General features: G+C 35.5%; 1 protein-coding gene across 2 annotated transcripts in view; it reads right to left on the reverse strand.

Moving 5' to 3' along the window:
- Positions 1 to 26945, reverse strand: part of Vcan (versican) — an 81707-nt gene that overhangs the window by 39695 nt on the left and 15067 nt on the right. For both annotated transcript variants that reach the window (XM_090331673.1, XM_090331672.1), the window contains exons 5-6: positions 21196 to 21489; positions 12264 to 15260 (exon numbers count right to left, since the gene is read on the reverse strand). In XM_090331673.1, the coding sequence (XP_090187799.1) occupies positions 12264 to 15260; positions 21196 to 21489 (3291 nt within the window). The remainder of the gene's footprint in view (positions 1 to 12263; positions 15261 to 21195; positions 21490 to 26945) is intronic.

Consider the following 26945-nt stretch of genomic DNA (forward strand, 5'->3'; position numbering starts at 1 on the left):
CACATAATTCCATTTTATCTCCAATTCTAATTAAAAAATAAAGTACAATTCATAAAGACAAAGAATAACTCTTGCTTGTAGTACATCACATCTTCACTAATTCATCTCACTAAAATACTATTCTACTTGTATAGGTATAATTTATTCGTAGCCCAACTTTAATTCCTACTATCTTAAATTTCACACTTTGAACTTGTTACTCTGATACTTTAGTGTCTGCCATGCATATATTTTGAAAAGGACACAAACAACGTCTACAGATAATTAAATCAATATACAGTTTGGGTAAGCTTCGCTCTATGAAGAAAATGCTTACATGTTTGCAGGAATCAGTCTAAATGCCTTTTCCATGGTTTATTCTCTTGAAACATGAATGAGCAATTTAAGTACTATATCAAATAGTTTTATCCTTATTAATACTATTTAAGTATAGTTGAATAAAGACAGACGCAGTTATAACTATTTTGCACTACTTCATGGGAGTGGAGTTTCACTAATGAGCTTAACTTAAAAGTACACATTCTCATTTTACATGCAACCTTTTTATGTTGTGTCACTTAACATAAGTAAAACTAATGTTCAGTATGAAGTTTTACAACAAAAACCTAACATGCAGTATGTTTAATTTTCTAATCACAATATAAAAATGTTAGATACATAAACTTCATCTAAATCTTACAGACTCAATACTGACTCCATTGGAGTTTGTCTGAAAAACTAAACTCAATACTACAAGTATATATGCCTTGTTATCAGCTTTATCACTCCAGAAGTAAAAGAATGTAATCAGGTATCAAATACTATGGATGGCGATGGTTTATCAGCCTTACAGTAACCTAAGTGCGTCTTCTAATTACCTCTTTTCACAAAACAAAATTTTTGGTAGTAAGTTAGAGAAATGGACTGATTACATTATTTTCTCACTCTTTCAAGGAGAAACTTGCTGAGTGTGTGTATTGCAAATAAACTATACATTTTTGGATTTCTATCACTTCTTCACCTCACTGCCAAGTATTTAATCTGCTTGCCTTCTGAATAGTAGAAAACAGAATATATCACAAAATCAACCTGTTTTTCATTTTTGTCATAATGATCCAAAAACAGTCATCACTGTTAGTAATAAAAAGTGACTGAGAATAAAATCTATAAATAACAATGCACATTTGCATATCAAATATTAGTTTTGGCAAATTTTATTGTTTATTTGAGATTTCTAACAGGATGGTAAGGTGGTTACTACAGGGAAGCAAACAGATATCTATGATCATATATGCATGTGATTAGATTTCTGAGACAAGAGAAGCTAAAGTCTATTTAACAAAATATATCCCTAATGCAAATAGGCCAACCATCATCCTGATGTAATCTGGCAGATCTCTAGAAAAATGCTTTACTGTAAGGGACATAAGAACAATGCAAAATAAGAGTTTAAAAAATGTTTCACTCCTTTCTTTTAAAAGGAGAATTTGCACAATAAGTCCAGTAAACCTCATTGTTTATATTGTCTCAGTTTTCAAATGCTCCCATAGGGTTTCTCAATGTTGGTTTGAAGGTGAGACAAATGGTAATTACTTAGGATTTTAAGTTACTTTTTTTCATACCAACAGACTCTCTACATCTCAATCTCTATCTTATTCTGCTAGCATATTTACTTTGTTCCTGAACAGCTAACCTGTTATGGCAGGAGGCAAGGTATAAAATCTATCCATTTATTTATAGGTAGGTATATTCTTTCTCAAATTCCCATCAGCTCACCAGATCCTGGTTGGTCCTCTTTGTTTGTTCATCCTCTGGAATTACCTTTCCATCCTCCTTTCCTCTACCCACCCTCACCCACCACATATATTATTAGAGAATTGTAATAGCTGTAATTATTGTAAACCAAAAAAGCTTCTTTGTGAAATATGGTCAGGCAGACACTTGTGCTATTTATTGCGAAAGTTAAGTCTTATTCCAAAATGGCAATCTGCTCTATTTCAGAGTAACAGAGCAAGTGAGTGGACCTATGGACATTCTAAGCTCTTAGATGAACAAGTCCTTATAAAAGACTGCTCTATTTTAAAATTTTACTCTAAGGATAATATAACTTTTATTTGGTTTCAAAAGCCAAACCACAGAACTCTATAGAGTACATGTATAATCTTTTCTGTTTATATAACAGCTTGACTTGAATATACTACTGCTATAGTTAATAGGGTTTTTTTAATGGCATTTCACACAAAGCTTTATTGCTTGCTGACCTCAAACTATTCACAACTATGTTTAAGTACTTCATGGCTGAGTTTTGTAGACACAGTACAAGTCTCCCAGTCATAGTCTTACCAGACACAAAATACAGTTGCTGTGATGCATAGGCCACTAGCTAAAATTCATATTCTCCTTGGAGAATTTTACCATTTGAATTTAAGAGCTTTTAATTAAATGTGTTATACCAATCTACTCAGAAGATAAATATACATATATATATATATATATCAAGATCATATTTTTGTTTAAATGGATTTTCTTTTAGTGTGTGACCAAAAAAATAGATCTTACATGGTTATTTCGAAACTATAAGAGATAGTCGTACCCAAGTGCTTGAGAAATACTTGCAGAATTTAAAGAGAGAAAGCATGGAATTCTTTTTGAAGTCCGAATAACCTGATAGAAATAAATGTTTCCCTTTCACTCACTTTTCATGTTCTTGAGAACTAGCTAGCATATTAAGAAACAAAGAAAACCAACTTACATGAATTTTAACCAGATTCAAAATGTTGCATTTTTAGTGTTTTCTAATCTGGGGCCTACTAATAAAATGTGATAGTACAGGCACTCTAAACCCAATGCTAACAGGCAGAGGCAAGAGGATTGATTGCTCAGGCCAACTTGGGCAACAAAACAAGATCCTCCCCGCCCCCGCCCTGATACACACACACACACACACACACACACACACACACACACACAGAGATTACTATTTTAATGTCAGAAAAATGCAGAATAAGTATAATCTTTTAAAGTAACACAAAGGTTTCTCATAAACAAGTAAATACAGTTAATTGCTCTTAGTTCCTAGTATTAGCTCTACTAAGCTAAACTTAACAAACCTAGTTTCTTTTTGTTTCACGAGTTCTTTGTTTAAATGATAGTAGTAGAAAGTTCATAATGACTTGATCCAGTGATTTTCTTTCAGCAAAATTCTAAAACATGTGGAGCGAAAGCATAAAAACATGAGCAGAGAAACTGCATTTGCAGATAACCAAATTAAGCTCTCAATAATAAAAGTGGTACTTAGGAAATAACCCAGTATATTCTTAGAAATATACATTATCACATAGTCTTTCCTCCTTCTCATCTTAGAAAAACCAAAACCTCCAAAGCATCATGCTAAAGTAACTAAATGAGTTCCTGAGATATGAGGAATGCAGTAGTTTAAAGTGACTATGAAGTCACGCAAAACATGGCAAAGTATATACTGTTTACATGTATGTGTAAAAAGTCTGGGTATATTACAATGTTTCAAATTTTCATAGATAGGGGTTCTGAAGTACAATTTCCGTTTTTTTCTCACTCTGAAGAGCCTTCCTGGTTTAATCTCCTGTTTAAATTTTAAATAATTTATAGGAAAATATTGTATATAGTACCCTGTTCGTTTGCAAGTAATTAGAAGATTCACTATACTGTTTTTCAAAAGATTAAATCTTTCACCAAGAATAATTATATACTCTTCCTGCCAATAGACATGTTTCCCTCTTGATTCACACTTTAAAATATACTGGAAATCCCTCTCGGGTCATGATGCATGATAACATAATCTACTTTGTTAAAAGGCAAGGGTGGGCAGTGTGGCATTGTGACAGAGTGCTTGCCTAGCATGCACAAAGACCTGGGTTCTATTCCTCAGTACTACATACCCACATACACAGAAAAAAGCCAGAAGTGGTGCTGTGGCTCAAGTGGTAGAGCAATAGCCTTGTTGAATGCCCAAGGACAGGGCTCAGACACTGACCAAGCACCAGGACTGGTTAAAAAAAAAGGCAAAAAAAATCAATATATAACCTAAAATTAAGATATGAAAAGAAGAAAAGGTGAATTTGGAGTGGTGGGTGAGAATGTTAAAAGGAGTGATATTGATCAAGATGTACTGTAATCATAAACTGTTTGATGAATGGCAACCCCCTTGTACAACTACTTAAATATAAAAATATTCAAAAATAATGCCCTGGTGCAAAAGAATATTATAGTTTTCTGTAACATCAATGACATTGTGAAGAATTACAAATATTTTTATGCAAATGAAAAAACACACTAGTTTTCACCAAAGCAAATTATTACCATACCCCACCAAGAAATCTTGGAACTGTTCTCCAAATGAAATCATGTCATAACAACTTCTTTTTTGTTTTGTATAACTGGCCTCATTGAAAAATGATGCCATAAATTTGCTAACCTAACCAAAAAAAAGGCCATGTCTTTTTTAAACATAAAACTTACAGCTTTACTTTATTAAAATGGAAACTCTGGAAGCATTTTTTCCTCTTCCTCTGAACCTATTGCTCTTTGCACCCATGTTGACCCTCCCCTTAGCTTATCACTTTCATCAAAATGCTCGGAATATTATGTAACTTGTGCATATGGCTTTTTATTCATTTCATAAATGAAACATCTAAGAGCTACCCAAAGAAAGGAAATTGAAATCCTGTGTAGAGAGATGGAGGTTTCCTTGACAACCAAAACACAGCAGGGAAAGCCCATACAGTCTATGAATATGCTTGATGAGGCTAGGCCTTATAGCTGTAGACATTTATAACGAATTTGGGGGGAAACGATTAGTTTCGTGAAAAGAATTTAATTGGCAGTTGTCACAATCATAAACCCAATTTTCTATATAAAAAGAGGAAAGCTAATGGGCTCCATTCTCAGACCCTATAATAGACTCAATACAATACTTAACTTTCGAGTGAGAGTTGTGCGCTCTTAGATGAGCAAAGTGGCATCACTCTAAATTAACGTGAACCAGAAAGGAATAATTTTAATACGTTCATGCAGAGATGTGATATGTTCATTTATCATGCAGCCATAGTTGGCCCCTGTAAGATGAATTTTTTGATTTTTTACCTATTTAAGCATAAAACAAATTTCTTGTATGTAGAAGTTTGTGAAAAATAATTCTTATCATTGAAAGGAGATTGACAAGTACTAAGATGTTCCCATATGCCAAGGGCTGGATCTGATACGTGAATCACATAGACTATGTTAAATGTAGGAAATGCTTAGCACAGCAATTGACATATGGGAAGCACTCAGACAGAGCCCTTTTTCACAGAATCTTATGGGGTTACAATATCATTACATAGTCTTAATGTTGTAACAACAGAGATTCAGTAATTTATTCAACGCTATAGAAATAAAAAGTAATGACGCTGACAATGACTTCAATATATGAGAAGACATATTTGTACAAACTGGATGCTGGTGGCTCATGCCTGCAATACAAACTATTCAGGAGGCTGAGTTCTGAGATCATGATTCAAAGCCAGCCCCAGAAGATAAGTCCCTTTGAGACTCTTATCTCCAATAAACTACTCAAAAAAGCTGGAAGTGCTGCTGTGGTTCAAGTGTTAGAGCACTAGCCTTGAGCACAAAGAGTCTCATGGTCAGCACCCAGGCCTTGAGTTCAAGGCTCAGGACAGCAAAAAAATCTATACATCTACTCTTGTATTTATGTACATATGAATCTACATGTATACATCTTCTCTGTTTTGTTTCTACTGTGATTTGAAGAAAGAGTATAGCTAAAAGTCAACAGGATATTCTATATAAGAATAACCATCTTTCAGTTTAATTTTTTTTTAAATCCTGACAAAGAAATTAAGAAGCTCCTGGGTTCCCAATGCAGATAGGCAAAAAAGAAAGCCAAACTCCAGATTTGCCAGGTTAGAATTTACGCTCTATCCTTTTCGTGACTCCAGTTCAATTAAGATGTTATAATATGTAAGCACTCGTAACATTGAACATATATAATTCTGAACTTCAGTAACACTTAGCAATATCTTTTGCAAAGTCAAAGACACTTCTGAAAAAGATGCCACCATTTTAAGAAAGTAAGAATCTTTGCAGTATTAAAAACACAAGGGAGACTATTCCTTCCCAAGGAACTTGATTGTATTCCTGTTTCTGCAAGTAGCATCTGAGTAAGTTCTCAGAATGTAGCTTATGAGGCAGGCCATGTCTTCTCTGCTACCACAGCCTCATTCACAAAAGTAGTTATCCTTAGGGTTATTAGCCGCATTGGGCTTACCTTAGGAAGCAAATGGCAACTAACTGGCTCTCGGTGGTTTTGTTTCTAATCTACTCCTCCAACAGGATGGGTTTAAGTTTCTTCCTTCTTGTGAAATATTGTTTGATTTCCTGCTTTCATGGGTTCCTTCCTTTGCTGACATGGTCTATAATTCATTCTGTCATGTCACATTACCTAATGTGTAATTATATGTTTTTGTGTGACAATTATATTTGATTAGCTCTACAATGTGCATTTCAAAGCTTCAGAACAGAGCCTGTGGTTTATTTTTTTTCCCTCCCTCCTTAAATCAAAGCACTGGGCATGTTATAGCTTTGCCTGAAGCTAATTGTTGATCAACTATACTTTGATTAGAGACGATGAGTGCGTCTCTCCCAAGATAGCTGTAAATAATTATTAAGTGGTATTAGTCTTTGGATAATATTCTTAAGTCTGTGGCAGTGTTGGTAATGACTAAAATTGTAGTTTAAGTGCCAATTTTAGAACATATTGGTGTAATTTAGGAAGGAAATAAGAAGTTTCCTTTAGCTATCCATGCAACACCTCTTTTATTGTTAAATCTTTACTGCTGAAGGAAACACTCCAAATTGTTTGATTACTTCATCAAAGTCAATGGGCTAAAAAAACTATTCACAGAAAATATTAAAATTGATTTCTATATATTTCATGCTCAATAAATTGAACCTTCTATATGTTTTATTGTGTTATAAACACAAGATATTTCACTTAGAATGATAGTGCATTTTTTACCATGCTATTCTCTTGCACTGGTAGGCAGCTAAATAGACTGCATAGTCAGAAAATCTAAATTATATACTTTTAACAAGCCAGTAGAATAGCTAGTGAGGAACCAATTTTTTTTTCAGAGTGTAGGGACACTCAGAATTTAAAGGCCAGGGCACAGGCCAAAAAGGAAGGGATTATTGTTCCTATTTTCATGGATAATGATTTTACTGCCAAAATGATTCAGAAGGACAAGGCTACTGATTACATGACTAATAGTATCAGATCCATAGCACCTGTGTTTGTCAATCTGCACTCACTAGTTGCCTCACAATTTATCTCTGAGGTTTGGTGAAAACACAGAAAAAAAGTAGTATGACCTTACAGATTTAGAAATATGAACTTGAGGCTAATTTAGTACTATGTATCCATCGATAATACTGGCATTGCATTTGCTAAGTTGGATTTGTTTAATATCATAGAGACAGCTATCTAAAAATAAACATATAACATTACCATGAAATTAAAATACTGATAATAACCCAATTTTAAAAGTTTTCTTTAAAAAAATCTCAATATATTCAGGAATGAATAATGATTTCTGGTGTGTTTTGAATTACCTGGATGATACAATTTTATTTTCAGTTGTGGGTCTGAAATTACATCATTATGCATTATTCTAGAAACTACCATAGGGAGGTGAGAGTGATATTCTAAGAAAGTGGGGTTTGTAAGCAATCCCCTCTGTATTGTCAAACATAACTTCTCTTTTATCAGGGCACAGATGCTTTCAGTATGATGCTGTCCAAAGAACAGAACCTGGCCAGGCACAGTAGTTCATGCTTGTAAACCTAGCTACTCAGCAGGCTGAGATCTGAGGATCAAGGTTCAAAGCCAGCCTGGGCACAAAAGGATCTGAGACTCTTATCTCCAATTAACCTCTAGAAAACTGGAATTGGGCTTAGCTCAAGGGTAGAGCAGTAGCCTTGAGCTGAAGAGCTCAGGGACAGGGCCCAGGCCGAGTTCCAGTCCCATCACCCATAAGAAAAAAACAAACAAACAAGAACAACAACAAAAAAAACAGAATCTGATCCAATGATTTTTTAAATCTCAAATAAGGTTCCTATTTAATTATAAAATTCTCCAAAATTCCATAAAATGTTATTTTAAAAATTAGATTATAAACATTAGTTAGTCCTACAATAACTGTGATTAATAATATGGAAACTGCTATTGTCAGCTAGGCACTAGTTGTTCATGCCTATAATCCAAACTTCTCTGGAAGCTTAGATCTGAGGATCAAGGTCTAAAGCCAACCCCAATTGGAAAACCCATGAGATTCTTAGCTCAAACCAACAACCAAAGAGACAAAAGTGGAGCTGTAGTTTAAGCTCTAGCCTTGAGTAAAACAGCTCAGGGATAGAGCTCAGGCCCAAAGTTCAAACCCCATACCGGGACACCAGAAACAATCAAAGGAAAACCCACTAGAATTTCACAGATATTTGTCTCTTTCAGAAACAATGTCTCTTACTCTTTACCTTCCCCCATCACTATGATACTAATAAATAAATACATATTTATTTCTCAAAAGTATAAAAAAGATAGAGGGTTGAGATGAAAGTTATTTCTGAATTATGTGAACAAGTAGATAAAATAATTTTCCATAAGAAAACAGAGCAAAATGAATTCTAATTTAAAGGATCAAATATAATGTTTTCTGAAATCGTATTATACTATTATAGCAATAATTTCATCATTTTATCATTAGATTAATCTATATATCATTTAGTTTAATATTGCCTTTATTTATACCTGTTTTACACTTGGGTAGATAGATTCTAATTTTTTTGGCCAGTCCTGAGGCTGCACACAGGGCCTGAGCACTGTCCTTGGGCTTTCTCAAGGCTAGAGCTCTACCTCTTGATTCACAGCACCACTTCCGACTTTTTCTACATATGTGGTACCAAGGAATTGAACCTGGGTCTTCGTGCATGCTAGGCAAGCACTCTACCATCAGGATAAACTCCTGGTCTTGATTCTAAGATTTATTTCTAAAAATAGCTAAAGAAAAAATCTAAAAGGTCATCAAAGAGCCTGATCCAGCAGCTCATATGAACTTTTAAATGTTAAAGTTAAGAAGTGACCTAGCTAAAGATTAGTACTATGTTCAGTTGTATGATGGTGTTATTAGATAACCATCTATTTTCAAATTCTTCTTTGACTTAGAGAAATTAATATATCCAGTCTTGAAACGAGTTCTATGTATTAACTTAGACCATTTGTGATGATTAATTGAAGTGCTTTTTAAAAAATATCTAAAACTTGAGAAAATCTTCATATTCCTTTATACATTTTCACAAAGAAAACCTTTCAATCATTTTTTTTGAAATGCAGGTGTGCAAATTACTCTTGAAATAGACAGGAGTCAAGTTTTCAGTATCCCCTAAACTATTGTTAATCACACCCTGTAGCATTTTTCAGCTCATAAAATTTTTATGAGCTGAAAAATTCCTTCAGATTTTTAAACTGCTAACTACAGTTGCCCTCTAGCAACAGAACTTTAAATTGCTATTAAGATTTGTTTGAGCAAATATAATGTAAATATGTCGTGGGTAGCATGTTTTGTTCAACAGTATCTTAAAGAGAAAAAATATCGAAAGGAAATCAAGAGTTATAAGGCTTGCTGAACATAGCAAAAACTAGGAATGCCTTGGTTCAGTATAGCATGAGGTGGCGTATTTGCTTATTTAAATAAACAATCTAAATAAAAAAGATCAATTGTAGTGTTGTGAATAGATTCACACAATGTCACACATGCACCAAGGATTTTGTACTCTGAAAGCATAAAAACGTCAGTTTTTCCAGGCATATATATATATATACATGTATATATATATATATACTTTTCCTTATTCATATATACACCTGACTTAAAAATCATTAACTGAACATCTGCTCGAAGGACTTTTTTTTCTTGCTAAAGTTTAAAATGATGGAAGATTAAATTTCTCTTGGAAAACAAATTAAAGCAGAGTAAGTGAGCATCTGGCTTGAGTAAACCCCATTGTCTTATGAAGCCAATGTATCATATTGCTAGTCTTTAGGAGATAAGGAAAGAGAAAACCTAAGATGGTAATGAGAAGTCTCAATATTTGCATGTCTTACCCACTGATGGAGTTACTAAATATTCCACATCGTTTTCTGCGTAGTTATTACCAACCCAGAACAAAACTAGCTTGGATTTAAAGCACAGATCCATGTGTTAGGTGTTGAATAATGAAAACACCAATTTCCTCAATTTTAGATGAATTACCCTCACAACTCGCATATACATATCTACTTTTGTATCAATTGTTTCAACAATGGATTGCTCAGATATTCCCTTTGTGCAACCAGTTATAAGTTGGTTTTGGGGGGCGTATCTCCTGATGACTTCTATCCCTTCTAGGAAGATGAAGTTTTACTTTTTCTATATTACATATTGATTATCCTAACATTTACCCCATTTCCCAATTATAAAAGTTGTTAAATTCAGAAGATTTTATTATTTTAGGTTATTAGACTCCCCTTAGTATGTATGTATATAAGAGTGCACACACACACACACCAATGGTACATATACTAAAAACATTATGCATTTGTTTGTTGGAGTACTTTCAAATTTATCAAACGAAGTGGTGTTAGTAATTTACTTCTCTACCTATTAATTCGTTTTCTCTCCCACTGTTATTTTATCTGTCATTTTTAAAATAAATGCTGATAACAACACTTCCTCCTATTTCTTGGCACGTGTCCACTTTCTTTCCAGAGTTGTGGGAGATGGAAAGAAATATAGAAGAGAAGAATTCCAACATTTCCACGAAAGAGCTTACTAAGAAAAATCATGCTCCAATCTTACTTTAAACTACACCAAGAATAAAGATTAGCTTTGGTACTCACAGATAGGCTATTAACTGCCACACATTCACTTTTACACTAAAAAAATTCTGGATAACGAGAGCTTAGAAAAGCCATGAATTGTCCATCAACATCACTGAATGCCACCTGACTTGACAATGAAGCTGACTAATTGTTTTAATACACGCACGCCTGATCATTCTAGTTATGGATAGTATCATTCTTCAGAAAATGATTCCCTCCCTGCAGGGTATACATATTCCATATGTAAATGTAATCTTGCTAAAAGTCATCTTTCCAGTCTGTCTACTCAGAGCCATGCCAAGGGAAAATAAAGATTTCTATGCTTCTTATATTAAAATGAGAATAAGACATGGTACAGAAATCAGTGATCTTAAAGTTAAAAGAGACAAACTTGAACAAATCCACTGAACTGTATGTGCTTTATATTCCCAACTCACCCTACCAAATTGAAAGGTGTTGTGGTCTTATCCTTTGGACAAGAAGTCATGTTGAATAATGACAATTGAAAGTAGAACAATACAAAGGAAGAACTTTCACGGACTCTGCCAAAGACTTATGATATGTGAAAGGAATTATAGAAACCATAAACATTCCTAGAGATAAAACAGCTAAATCACAACACAACTCTACAGCCTGATGTTTGTATTTTTTTAAATAATGGGACTGTTGACATGTCTACCTTCTGAAAGTCTATCCAATACAATTATACCAATGTCTAAAGGTAAGCTTGATGGTATTTATTTTAAAGGGTTATAGGTCTATTAAAATATGAGAAAAAAACATAATAAGTTTAAAATATGCTGAACTTGATTTAGGATAGCATTCAAACTAGAGACCTATTACTCTCCCCCAAGTGTATTTAATCAGCCAGGAAAATACTGCAAGGAAAACAAAACAAAGCAAACCTTTAGATGTTTTTCTGTCAGACCTAGGGATACCGGGAAATGAGTTTAGCTGTTCACATTGTAAGAAACTAAAGGTTAATAGTTACAGACCAATGGAATGTTAACACAGTCTAGTGCTACATTTGAGTAGTAATGTATGGAAAGACACTGATATTAAAACACTTTGTTCTCGATGTTCTGAGGTGATGTAACAGTGATGATTTGGTTATATTAGATGACAAAGCAGGGCTTCTGATGGCTTTTAACATAAAAGCATACCTAAAAATTTTCAAATTTTTTAACATATTCTTCAAATTCTTGTATAAATCTATGAAACATACATTTTCAACACTCCAGTTATCTTTTAACAACATGATTTGGTATGTTGATTATTTTTTTCCAAAAGTAACTTTCAAGATAAAATGTTTATTGCCTTGAAGGCAAAAACTTACCTGTCTTGTTTTCTCTGACCTCTATAATATAAACATTTATGTCATGATGGAATTTTGTCCCTTCTGGGGGCTGTGGAGTGGAAAATGCTTGAGGTCTGAAGGCCTCTTTGCTTTTCAAAATGGGTATTCTTGTTGGCTGGGTAGAAGTCCTTGAAGTTGAATAATACTCTTTATCGGTGCTGGTTTCTAATCCCTTGGTTGTAGTATCAGTGAAGGTAGGGAGAGGGGTCTGAGGTGCTTCCTCTGTGATGAAAACTGGGTGGAGAGTACTCTTTTCACCAGGCTCCTTGTCAATGAGAGGTGGTTTCTCAGTGGGCACTGGAGACAGTTTAAATGCTGAAGTCGGATAAAGCCTATCCACTGAACTGAAGATAGTCATGATATCACTTGGAACAGTGGTTTTACTAGTTGAGAACTCTGAAAGTTCTGTGGCTCTGGGTTTTTCAAATAATCCAGAGCCTTCATCAGAATCACTCATGGATGTTTTCTCTCTTTCCTCGGTGGTGGTTTCCCTGACCAGTTCAGTGACATGAGTGCTGAAAGGACTCGAGGGTGGCACAAACTCTGTTGAACTACTCCCTTCTGCTTCATATTTTTCTTCAGGTTCTGCACTTACAACTACTTTAGGCTTACTGCTTGCTGTTAGTGTTATCGTCTCATCTGTCTCTGCTTTGTGCTCAGTGATTGCAACTGGTGAGTGTGGCAGACCATCTTCGATTTTCCCAGCCAGAGTTGGTTCGAAAACCAAGCCTCTCTCAGAACCTGTCACCAATCTGTCTTCAAAGACTGTATATGCTGACCCATTATCCTCTTCTTCATGGAATGGTGTTGCCTCTTCTGGCATGGGTGTGATAAAACTGTGAGGAGGCACTGGTTCCCTGGTGGTTTGTTCTTTCCAAACAAACTCATCATGAGCTGTTGCCTGTGTGATTTCTGGGGTTGTTCTCAATGTTTCAGGAGACACAGTTGCTTCTAGGTGAGTCTGATCAATGACATGTATGTCTTGGGAGGGTTCACCTAGAACTTCACCTTCTGATGTAATGGAAGGCACTAATATTCCCCATTCTGTCTTGGGAATGACAGAAAAATGACTGGTATGGGAAGTATCTCCAAAAGGAGTAAGCTCCTGAGTGCTAGAGTAACTCACAAATGCCGATTTGTCTGCCTGTGAGGTGTGTGTAAAGGGAGGCAGAGTAAATAATGGTTTGGTGACATCTATGTCTTCTTCTTCTTCTTTGCCCAAAGCACTTCCTTCTAGGGTTTCATGAACAACTTGACCTTCAGTACCTGTGGCAGGTAGAACTCTCCCTTGAGTTGTAGACTCTCTCCCAGTTGATCTCTCTTCAATGCCAACTGATGGAGTTGGCTGATCTTGAACTGTGGATTTCTCCAAAGTCAAATCTTTCTCAGTAAACTTTTCCAATGGCAATTGAGTACTATCTGGAATAAAAGCAAATGGATCTCTTCCTTCTTCAGTGAAACTTAGGGTTTCTTCATCTTTTTCATTCACTCCAATAGTGGTGAGTGAGATAGGGGGGAATTTGGGGGCACCTGCATGTTCTGTGGCACCTAAGGGTGTAGACGTTGCATTGGTTTCTTCCTGTGGCCATTTTGAGACAGTGACCACCTCCAGAAAAGTACTGTGGGTCAAATGGGATGTTGTAATATCTTCATCATATTTTGTAGTGTCTTGAAAGTCATCTATTACTAATCGATGAGATGTGGTGAGTTCTTCCACTGTGGTGACTTCTTCCACATCTCTTGCTTCTGTTGGCAGCGCTCTTAATTTCACTGTTGTCGATGCGGGAGAAATAAAAGATTTTGTCATTTCCACGGAAGGCTCTGTAAAGTCAACTTGCTCAGAAAAAGGTGTAGAGAGCTTCATTCCAGAGAAATCTTCTTCTTCTGGTTTATGTGTCAGTGAATCTTTGATCACATTTTCTTCCATCCCATCATCTGTATGAGTATCTGTTCTCTCCTCAGGTCTTGCTGTTACTGTTATTTTTTTTCCTTGTGTGATTTCTGTTTGTGGTGAGGGATGAATATCGGTGGGTTTTTCTTCTCCTAACATTGTATCACCAGAATAAGGCAACAATTCTACTTCTGTAAGATGCTGTGGTACAAAAGGCGTAGTAGGTACCAAGTGGTCAAAAAACTCTTCAGTTGTCCTACCATTTGTTTGTTTTTCTTCCCCATTGTCTGTGGATGATCCATCTTTGTCAGGCGCCAATACAGGTGAAACATTTGTGGATACTGCCTTGGACTCCAGGTCTTCCAGCTGAGAACGTGTGGTGTCTTCTGAGGTCTTTGACACAGTAATGACTTCTGATATTTGACTAAAGACCAAGGTGCTCTGACCAGAGCTACTTGTAAGTCTTCTGTCTTCACTATCATCTTCTCCCAAGGTGAATCCATAATCACTTGTGGTCACCAATTCAGGAATTGTGCTTATGGCTTTCTTTTCCATTACAAATGGTGTTTCGCTTATGGACAATTCCTTGGGAAGTGTGTGCTTTGAATTCTCTATCGATGTTACTAAGGGACCCACTTCTATTTGTTCAACCAGAGTAACTGACTCTCGTGTTTGTGTGTCTCCCGTGACAGCATCCCATGTGTCAGTAGCATGCTGGGAGATCACAGTGGTGCTTCTGAACACATCATCCTTGATGTCAGCTATGTCTGGCTGTTCAGGTGGCCCTGAAGTAGGTGAGGAGTTGTCCATATTCCAAGGCTTCTTCATATCCCATGCAGGTATGGGTGATTTAGTGATTAATCTGTCTGTGAAAGCTTGCGATTGAACTGTGGATTTCTGTTCAAAATTTACTATATTTCCTGAGGGAGGGAACGTGGCAGTAATGATAGGTAATTTGGTAGTGAAAGGGATGATTGGTGTGGTTCTGTCCAGTACTATTTGTGGTTCTTTAGATAAACTGGCTGCTGCTGTTTCTAAGAGGATATTCATTTCGGTGGTTGTAGCCTCTGTTATATTCTGTTTAGCTAGAAAAATAATTTCAAAGAGTCAGTTAGACAAGTCATTGATAAAAAGCTGTTTGCCCAGAATTTGTTTAGTATTGCTGTATGTGTTGTGTATAGTCAGGTGAACAAAAATTGATTGGCAGTGGAAAAGAGTCTAAAAATCAATATTTGAATGAACCAGTTAATTGATTGTTCACTAGTCACAAATTCACTAGTCACAAATTCGTAAGTTGTTTTGTCTGGCAGGGAACATGATTGCTTTTTAGGCATAGGTATGAATGACTCAGTTAAGGAAAAAGGAAAATTTAAATTATTCATGTGGAAATAGGATACACTAGATATTTTATCAGAAACTACAGCAGCAACTAGGCTACTATTATTCTCCGTACCATGCCATGCTGCTACTTTTCTCTGCATAGCTCCTCCTTCTCAAACTCCACAGTGTCTCAGGGGAAAGGAAGTGATTTAGAATGCAAAACACCAAAAACAAGTCACATTAAATGGAAATGAGTTACATATAAACCACCGTGTTATCCATAAGGTGGGGACTTTCATCAAAACAGGACATTAAACTTTGTAATTCCATTCTTCACTTGATTCCAGGTGTTAGACATTTGTCTTCATGTTCCTTTTAACTCTGTAGGCTAGTTTCTAATTAAAGTTATAAAAGGTATCTGGCAGAGGATGGCTAGCAGTTTGTTGTGGTTCTACAATGTTTCTGTTATGCACACCATGTTCATATCTGTACAGGGTCTTGGTTCTAGTCTTACTTTACTATACAAATGTACAGGAAGCTGAGTGACCACATAAGGTATTTTAGGTTTATAATTACAAACCACTTGGGCAACCCAGAGCATCATCAGAAAGAATGGATTCAGGCAATCTAATGTAAGCTATCATTATAAAATGCTGCATTACAATGACTCCAGATTTGTAGATAATGACTAGTCTGTTTATAAGAATTCAAACTGTATTTAAAAGTAACAGTGCTGTAAACACTAGGTGATAAAGATTGGGTTTTTCAAATGAAACGGTTTAAATGAAATATTAGAGAAAAACTAAAAATGAGTTGCCACTGAACTCCAAAGGAATTGTTTAGGGAACCCCATAGTCATTGTTTTGCAGCTTAAAACTAGTTGTATTAACAACTGAATCTTGATGCTGGATCTTAATGCTGGATCTTGATGAGTAATTACAGAGTCTATATTGTTTTGTTTCTTTATTTTAATAATCCCCAAGAATACAAAACTGGGTATCAGTTGGCTCCATCTGCTCTGTCAAAAAATAAAAAACTGGGGCCAGGAGTTTGGCCTACTGGTAGAGTGTTTACCTAGCATGCACGAAGACCCGGGTTCGATTCCTCGGTACCACATACATAGCAAAAAGCCGGAAGTGGTGCTGAGGCTCAAGTGGTAGAGTGCTAGCCTTGAGAAAGTCCAAGGACAGTGCTCAGGCCCTGAGCCCAAGCCCAGGACTGGCAAAAAAAAAATTACTGATAAAATGATGTGATTTCATTGAAAATTAGAACAAGCAGAAAGAGTTTCTTGGTTGTTTTTATTTTTTTCGTGGAGGCTGGGCCTCTGGCATGTATTGCGAATAGCTGTCAGCAGTTCTCAGACTAGTTTTCAGAGCCTAAACTCATCAATTTTACAATGAAAACTTGATGGTTATTTATATTACCTTAAAAACTACTTTAAGCATACTATTTATCCATCTTTTTTTCTAAAACAATTTTACCCAGAAAAAGAACTGGAGTCTTTAATATGTTAAATAACTTTTCCTATTCAAGAAAGAAAGAAAACTTTTCTGCCTTTATTTCCTGAAAGAAGCATTGATCTACTTTGATTGACATGAACAACTTAAAGAGCCAAGATGTATATGACTATTTTCCTCTTAATTCTATTCTCAATCCTCTGAGATTCCATAACCATTACCTCATTTAACTGCCAAATTTCATGTTTCTCTTATGTTTCTTTGGGGAAATAGTATAAAGCATGTACAGAGAAAGTTCCCATGGAAACATAATATAAACTCATAAAACTGTACATTAGAGAAAGGTTAATCAAAATCTAACTTTACCTTTTCTCTCTGCATATTTCCTTGGCTGATAAAATTAACTTTAAAGAAGGTGATATGCAGTGCAACCAAACCAAGATTCTACAAATCTAGAATCCACATGTTTTAACACAAGCTTTCTAAAAGCAAGCCTTTAAAATGCTAGGAAAATATTTTATAGTGTTTTTAAAATCAACTCAGATTTTAAAACTAACCATATGCCATTGTCAATTATTACTGCTCAGCTTGCTGTTTCTTTCCTTGAGCTTTATTACATAGTAAAGTGATAGAAACATGTCTCAGAGCATCTGCTTTACAAAGGCAGATTTATGTGACTTTGTTTTCAGTAAAGGAACAAAAAATAGAGACTTTCAATCATTTTAGAGGCACTGTTTAAGGGTCTGCTTACAATTAAGTTAATTAATTCAATGACTTGGAATGGAAAAACCTCAGACTTCCTTTTGGGGTTGGGTGGCTTTTTGTCAACTAACAGCTGATTTCTATCATAACTCAGTAAATCTGATCATCTGTGCCATTTGATTCTGCCACTCCCCCAAAGGAAATATTTGGAAAGCACCAATATCCACGAAGAGGTATGAGAATACATACCATTGAGTTACTATTATAAAGATGAAAATACGATTCTCTTATTTGCATCTCCTTTCAGAGAACACATTCACATGGAGAAATTTGGGTCTTGGAAAACTACCAGTGTGCCTTCAACTTCGTTATTGAGGAAGCCAACAAAAATTAGTATGCTTTTTTTCCCACAAAAATCTCCCTTCCAACCTTTGCAGCTGTCCAGCCCACAGATGTTTTACATCACTTTACTTATGGCATTTTATGTTCTATGAGCCATCTTCTCCACGCTTCAGTTGTGAGACATGAGGCAGATTTTTGTAATAAAATATAACACTCCTACTAACAGCATATTTGATTGAACTCCTTCTACATACACTCTACATTATGGAAAGAAGGGATGAATTCTAAAATGGTTCTTTGATACTAAATTTGATATGTAAGGGTGAGATGGGAAGAAAGCACAAATGAAGTGATATTCAATAGGTTCACAGCTGAAAGAAAGAGTCTACATTATAACAATTCGAGATTCCTCAGTACCACATACATAGAAAAATCCAGAAGTCGTGCTATGACTCAAATGGTAGAGTGCTAGCCTTGAGAAAGCCCAAGGGCAGGGCCCTGAGTGCTAGACTTGAGAAAGCCCCAGGACTGTCAAAAAAAATTGAATTAGGGAAGAATTAGTTTGACCTCTAATACATACTATGATTTAGGGGAAAAAAGCTAAATATGTTATCATAGGTTAGAAGGTCAGACCAGTTTTAAATGTGTAGTTTAGCATACAAAATGATGAAAACTAAACCACCAATTTTAGTTCAAAACATAATGTAACAAAGGGATATAAAAACCTTAAGATCAGTTTTTTGCTGATTAGAAATTTAGAAATTTTAATTTTAATATAAGGAAATTATTTCAATAAGAAAATGCTATGGGACAACTGAATAATTGTGTTTAACACAAATGTTTCTTTAAATTCTGATCACTGAAAAGGCTAGAAATGGTGCTCTGACTCAAGGGTAGAGTGCTAGCCTTGAGAAAGCCAAAGGACAGTACACAGGTCCTGACTGGCAAAAAAAAAAAAAAAAGAAAAAAGAAAAGAAAAAATAGACTCTTGTCACTAACTTGAAAAAATGGGCTTATACTCTAATACTCAGTCTCTAAGATAATTAGAAAATATATTTATGGGTAATGGTCATCAAATATTAGAATGGGTTTTCTAGGTATCATTTCTTTCTCTCATGGAGAACATGAATAAGAAAGCAATGTGAGGGTGAGTCTTGAATTGGTTTGGTTCATTTACACTTGGAGACATTTGAGATGAGCTGTGGAAAATCCTGTACATATAACTTTCAAAGAATGTGCCTAATTCTCAGGTCAAAGAAAAATTTAAAATACACAACTTTCATTAGGTTAAAATAAACAGGAAAACCAGATTTCACATTCACTTACCCATTTTTCATTTACCAAATGGCTTTAAAATATTATCTGTATTTGGTAAAGTCAAGAATCTATTTCTACCTTAACCAGGTAGCTTACATCACTAAAACTACTTTTGGAACCATGGTTGAAGCCACAATTCTTATAAACTTTATGGTACAGCATTCAGTCACTATTAGGTTGATACTAGCCAAAGCATTTTGAGAATTTCCAAAATCTTCAAAGTATATTAAATGATCAAAGTGCTTCATATATATGTATGAAAATAGAATAATGATAATCTATTAAAACTTTAAAAATCATAGGACAGGAATAAGAAGAATAATACAGTGATAAATTTGATCACTTATCATTGTACACATGTATGATATCACAACAAGAACTCTACACATTTGGTCTTTACTTGTAAAAATTTTAAAATTCATTAGAAAATCCATGAAAAAATGAATTTAAAATTTGAAGACGCTATTGGCACTGTGCATTGTTTAAGGAAAACTAAATGTTATAGGTAAATATTTTAACCCCTTCAATGGTAATGCATTGTAAAGGTAACACTGGCTATCATTAGGGAAAAGATAAAAATCTAGACTCCATCTTAAGTAGTTAAAACTTGAAATATGACTCCATGCCAAGTTCCAGTGGTGCAGTGGAGTCTGAGATTTGGGATTTGAGGATAATAATTAGAAGCCCTCAGGGGCAGAAAAAGTCTAAGAGACATTTTTTTCTCCAGTTATAAGAAAAAGCAAGAAGTGGAGCTGTTTCTCAAGTCGTAGATTCCTTGCCTTGAGTAAAATAGCTCAGGGATATTGTCAAGGTCCCAAGTTCAAGCCCCAGAATGGGCAAATCATCATCATCATTAACATCATCATCAACATCATCATCTATGATTTCCAAAGTCTATACATTTAAATTGATTTTAGAAATACAACCAAACTTTTAAGCTTTTTCATGGTTAACATAGACTTTTATAAAATTCCTACAAAAAGGGTTTACTATAAATGATGAAAAATGTTAAGACTAATCTTAAGCAATAAACTCAAATTAAAGAAAGCTTATTGGCCAGGAGTTTGGCCTGGTGGTAGAGTGCTTGCTTAGCATGCACAAAGCCCTGGGTTCAATTCTTGGTACTACATACACAGAAAAATTCAGAAGTGGAACTGTATATGGCTAGCTCTCCTTGAGCAAAAGAAACTCAGAGACAGTAGTAAGGCTGTGCATTCAACCCCAGGACTGGCAAAAAAAAAAAAAAAGAAAGAAAGAAAAAAAGAAAGTCTATTTATGTTACCTGTTTCAGAGACAATATATTATACTCCCATTAGTTCAATACAGAATTAACCATTACATCAAATAAAGTATGTGGATATTCTTACTAATAGCTTGATTATTTTAGGTAAGTATTGAACACCTAGGTAGATATTGAAGCATATCAGCTCCAAGTACTTACCTGCAATGATTAAAAGTTAAGCTTTCTGCTTGCTCAAAGGGAGAAAAAACACCGAACAATGACTAAATAAAGAAATTTCAAGGATTAAATGCAGCAGACCTTAGCATAATCATACCAAATATCAATTTGCTCTTAAGGACTATAATAATACAAAATGATTCCTCAGAAATATGTTCAGTCATTCTGGGTGAAGCAGGGCACAGTTAAGATTTTATCCTGGTATTTCCTCATTCCCCCTAGAAAGGCATTTGTCGCCCTTGTTGTTTGCACTTTATTGCCATTCAATTTGCTTGCTTTTTGAAAGTCAGAGAACTGCTATTCACTGTCTGCGCACAATACTACAAGATTGGGGATCCATACCCGTGTGTACTCGACCATCCACACATGCCTTTGAAGTACTTTTACAATCTGTAATGTTTAAAAACGGTACCAAACACTTACGTTTAAAGCAGTAGGCATCGAATCTGCTATCAGGGGAAGGAAAGCCTGTCTGGTTCTCAAAACGATACAGGGTTCTCACCCCCAGAAGACCACCTCCACACTGGGCCCTGGCCACAGTGACAGGGTGACGCACGCTGGCATCCAAAAGCCAACCATAATCGCACTGGTCATAGCCGTTTCTCCAAGCTGCCTGCAGTTCCCCAACCGTCGCCAGACGAGCATCCTGATTTTCACACCCTTCTGCGGCCTCCTCAAAGGTGAATTTATCAGGAGCAGTGATATGGAACACATCACCTGGAATGAGAACAGAGGAAAGCCTTCAGTTTTACAATTCATTCCTTTCCTTTTTTGATATGTACCTGCTCTTTTGGTAGCAGTTTGTGATATTTTAAAGTTGAAAATATTATGGTTACTTTCCATAAGTAAAATAAAATAACATATCAGATAGATTTCATTCTATATATGTGTGTCTTGGAAGGTATGTAGTCACACATACATGTGTATGTGTGTATATATGCCCTGAAAGTTGTCATTTAATAATAAAAATCCAATCAAGTCTTTAAAATGAACACATCTTTTGCTCAGCTTTTGTCTAGGGAGTGAATTTTCCTTTTCAGTGAAAGAATCTATAATTTTATGCTGTATCAGAAAAACCTATATTGAACGGACATCAACCTTGCTTCACGTTGTCTATCTTAATATCTAATTCTCTGACCCTCTTCCTCATGCATCTCTGGTATTAAGATGGATCCGAATAAATGATTAAGTAAGAAAACTTGCAAGACTGTGATTCAAGAAGGAAGGCCAGAACCCATATGGAATGCTGTTGTTCCTTTCCTTCCTGTCCCTGGTTCAGGCCACATGATGGCTATGTAACTGGTGCCACAAAAGGGCAAAAGAGCACAAGGTCTAGTGGTGGAGGAGGAGGCAGCAAGGGCTAACAAAGCTTCCTACTCAGCTAGCTCAAGAAAGCCAAAACCCATGAAGAGGAAACTTTCCACTTGCTATGCCCATAGAGAATTCATTTTGGAATCTGTCTGTCCAGAAAGGGTGCTTTCCTATTTTTCACAGACACTGTCAGTCTATCAAGGGGCTCTAGCTAGGTCTGTGAGACTGTTGAATAACAAGATAAGTAAATGTCTAGACATTTACTTTTAAAATAGCAGGATCCAGTTAGCTGGGGGAAGTCTTCATTATTAGTTAACATGTTACAATAGAATATTCTGCAAACTTCAAAGACTGGGAACTTGCCATATTAGTTGGGTAACTATGATAACCATTCTTTAAATAAATTCAAGTCCAATTAAATGATTGTTTTTCTCATATGAGCACAAGTGGTTGAAAGACTGGGAATAATTAGATGACACCTAAATAAATATGGCAGGAATAAAAGAAATGTAAATCAAAACAACTCTAAGACTCCACCTCACTCCAGTTAGAATGGCCAGGATCAAGAAATCTCATAACAACAGATGTTGGAGGGGATGTGGCCAGGAGGGATCACTACTATACTGTTGGTGGGAGTGCAAACTCATTCAACCACTATGGAAAGCAGTATGGCAGTTCCTCAAAAGACTAAACATAGAGCTCCCCTATGACCCAGCAATTCCACTACTTGGCATTTACCCACTTGTCCAGAAACAAGGACATACTAAATCCACTAGCACAACGATGTTCATTGCAGCACTATTTACCATAGCAAAGATATGGAACCAAAACAGATGCCCCTCAGTGGATGAATGGATCAACAAGATGTGGTGTTTATGCACAATGGAACTCTATGCTGCCATCAGAAAGAACGACATCAAATGGAAAGACATAGAAAAAAATCATATTAAATTAAGTAAGCCAGGCTCAAAGGAACATAGGCTCAATGGTTTCCCTCATTTGTAATAATTAGTATAAACCTTGGACTCTCCTAGCAGAGATTTACAATAGGGCAAAACCTAGATACTTAAGACCATATAGGATGAGACTAAATGAAAGGACCTTCAGGATATGGAAACAAGAGCCATATAATGTGTATCTGTTGTTCTTAATGTACTATATTATTTCTCATCTCTTTTGTTGCCTCTTGGTTATCTCTTATTGTTACAGTATCTTACCTTGTTATCCGATGTATTGTATATACGTTTATTTGAAATAGGATAGGGATACTGTAACAATATGAGATAACCAAGGGACAGCAAAAGAGATGAGAGATAACATAGTACCTTAAGAACTACAATCATTCATTATATGGCTTATGTTTCTATATCCTAGAGATCCTTTCATTTAGCATCCTACTATATGGCCTTTTGTATCAAGGTTTTGCTCTATTGCAAATCTCTGCTAGGAGAGCCCAAGGCTTCTACTGATTATGACAAATGAGGGAAGCCATTGAGCCTAAGTTCCTTTGAGTCTGGCTTACTTCACTTAATATGATGAGGGGTGGGGGTGGGGGTAGGGAAATGGGGACCAAGACATGTGAAAGGGTATCCATGTATGGGAATTAATGCACCATCTATCTGGCAAATATCATGTAACCCTTCTATTAATTACAATAAAAAATATATGAAAAAAAAAGAAATAGGATAGGGAAGGGGGGAAAAGATGAGTGGAGGGGTTGGGGGAGGGTAATGGGGACAAAAACATGAGAAGGGGTAGCAATGATTGTTAAGTAATGCACCTTCTATTAATTACAGAAAATAAATAAATAAATATGGAAGACACCAGAAAAATAAAGTGAAATAAGCAGAGAGGCCAAAATATTGACTATTTTTGTAGCCTTTGTGGGTCCTGTTTCCATCTCACAGAAGCCAATCTCTGGTTCTGTGATACAGTAGAATAAAGGGACACACAAAAAAATTCTCCTGAGGGTCCGGAGTTTGGCCTAGTGGTAGAGTGCTTGCCTAGCATGCATGAAGACCCGGGTTCGATTCCTCGCAACCACATACATAGAAAAAAGCTGGAAGTGGTGCTGAGGCCCAAGTGGTAGAGCTCTAGCCTTGAAAAAGTCCAAGGACAGTGCTCAGGCCTGGAGCTCAAGCCCAGGACTGGCAAAAAAAAAATTCTCCAGATTTGGCTCTTCACCATACTTAAGCCAGACCTAAAATATAATTATTTAAAATGAAGAATAATGAGTGTATAATACTCATAGCCAAAGTAACTATATCAGGTTTTTTCAATATACATCTAAAATTGCTACTAGGGAATTTAGAATTACTTGCATTTCTACGGAGTTGAAAGACACACTTAGAAGGAAAAATTGCAAATACACTTATGTAGTACTGAGGTTTGAAATCTAAACCTTAGGAGACAGGCACAATACCACTTGATCTATACCTCTAGTACAGTATAACTAATAGTAATAATAAAATATTTAAGATTAAATATAATGACAGATCTATAAAACTTATACTTGGAAAACTATAAGACATCGCTAAAGCAAATAAAAGAGCTTAAAATCCAGAGATATCCCATATTCATGGATCAGAAAGCTGAATACTTTTAAGAAAGCAATATCCTCCAAATTGATATAGAGATTCCATGAAATCTCTATAAAAATCCTTTCTGATTTCTTTGTAGAAACTCATGATTATAACATTCTTACAGAAATTCAGACAGTCGCCTGGTGGCTCGTGCCTGTAATCCTAGCTATTCAGAAGGCTGAGGTCTGAGGATCAATGTTTAAAGCCAGCCTGGGCAGGAAAAGTCCATGAGGCTGTTATCCCCAATGAAACAGAAAAGGCCAGAAGTGGTGCTGTGGCTCAAAATGGTAGCGTACTAGACTTCAGCAAAAGGAATACAGAAACAGCCCAAGGAATGGGAAAAAAAAAAAGAAAACAAAACAAAAATAAAACAAACAAACAAAAAACAAGAAATTTGAGGGATCCAGACTAAATTGTGTTCTTTATGTTACATTGGCAAATTACATTACAAACCATAGTACTAAAGACAATGTGAAACTGGCATCAGATAGGCATATACCATAGGCCAATAAAATAAGACTTAAGAGTCTAGAAATAAATGAGGTATGTAAGGTCAATTGTCTTCCAACAGGGTGTTAAGGCCATTAAATGGAGAAAGACTAATCTTTTCAAGAAATGATTCTAGTTCCAACAAAAATCTATATGCAAAAGAATTATTTCAGAACTGTATGTTACATCATTTACAAAAATATTACTGAAAATAGATCAAAGTCAGAGAATTAAAACCTGCAAATCTACTAGGAGAAAATACTGACAGTAAATCTTTACAACTAAGGATTTGGTAATAACATCTTGAATGACAAAAAAGGAATAAAATGTAGATAAATTGAACTTCATTAAAACTAAATTTTTGTTTCATAGAACCCTATCAGAAAAGCAAAACAACACATGATAGAATGGGAGAAAATATTTTCAACTCCTATGCCTCAGAAGACACTTGAATCCAGAATAAAGAACTCTCACAAGTCAATAATGCAAACTCAAATGGGAGGTTTCCAAGCAGACATTTTTCCAAGGAAGATATATAAAATGACTAGCCTATAACACATAAAAATCTTTGCCACTCAGGGGAATACAAGGCAAACACATTGTGGTTGATGCCCAGTTGGATGGCTAAGCAAAAATCTCACATGATAATGAATATTGTTATAATATGGAGAAAAGGGAATCATAATATAAGACTAGTAAAGATGTAAGATGGGGCAGCAATATAGAAAAATCTCTGATGGTTTCTCAGAAAGTTCTCATTTGACCCATATCTCCAATCACTGTAATCCAATTAATAATACAATAGAATGATTTTTTTTCTGCAAGAACCTTGATATTTGGAGATCTGAGCACTTTGTATCATCTTCCTTATAAGACAGTTTCTTTACTGAGGAATCTTGAAGATTACATGAAATAACAATAGTCATATGACAATTGCACTCATCTTCCAACTGGGCAACAGGTTTTAATTCAGCACAGTAGAAATCACTTGCAGAATGAGCACACCATCTTCCAGAGGTACCTCCATCATGCCACGCCTGGCCCCTTTCCTCAGTGACTCCTAGATAAGACTTTCCGAACACTGCAAACGTGAGTAACTACTAGTTTACTTCCAAACCCCAAGACTCTTGATCTGTAGAAACTACCTAAGACCACAGTCACAAATACAATCTGTAATTTGGTGTGATCTTACAGAGAAGGACTAAAACATTTGCAACATCTTCTAGCAATGAATGCAGAGGGGCTCTGAAACCTGGTCTCAGTCTCTTGGTTGACTGATCCAAAGTGTGCAAGTTCTCTAGGATATGGAGTGTTTTAAGTGAATAAACACAACAAGGACACGAATCCTAGTTACTGAAATCTCTATCAGTGAAGTGGTCTGTAGATTACAAACTGTAAATTCTGTTAAAATTAAAAGGCAATCTAAAGCCAGAAAAAAATCATTTAATTTCTAGATTCAGTGTCTGATATCAGTTTAATCAAAGTCTCTAAAAAGCAAAAACAATCTATGATGTAAGATTTGTTTAATGGCATCTAGGCCCTTTACCTTAATTTTTAGTTTTTTATATGTAAAGGGCTCACAAAACAACTTTTGTATTTTGAGTCTAGGCCTGACATGAGCTAACATGATGGCACTAGCCAAATCATAAAAGCACTTCTTTTAATAGCAAAAAATAGTAGATTTCCAAAACTACAACAGTATTTTGTTGAACATGTTTATTTTTCTCACTGGAATCAATCCCAGAGAGAATAAATTGCTTCCAAGATGGATTAGAGAGACAAAAATGAGAA

This window comes from Megascapheus bottae, chromosome 4, assembly GCF_031878675.1.
Source record: "Megascapheus bottae isolate mThoBot1 chromosome 4, mThoBot2.hap1, whole genome shotgun sequence".
NCBI lineage: Eukaryota > Metazoa > Chordata > Mammalia > Rodentia > Geomyidae > Megascapheus > Megascapheus bottae.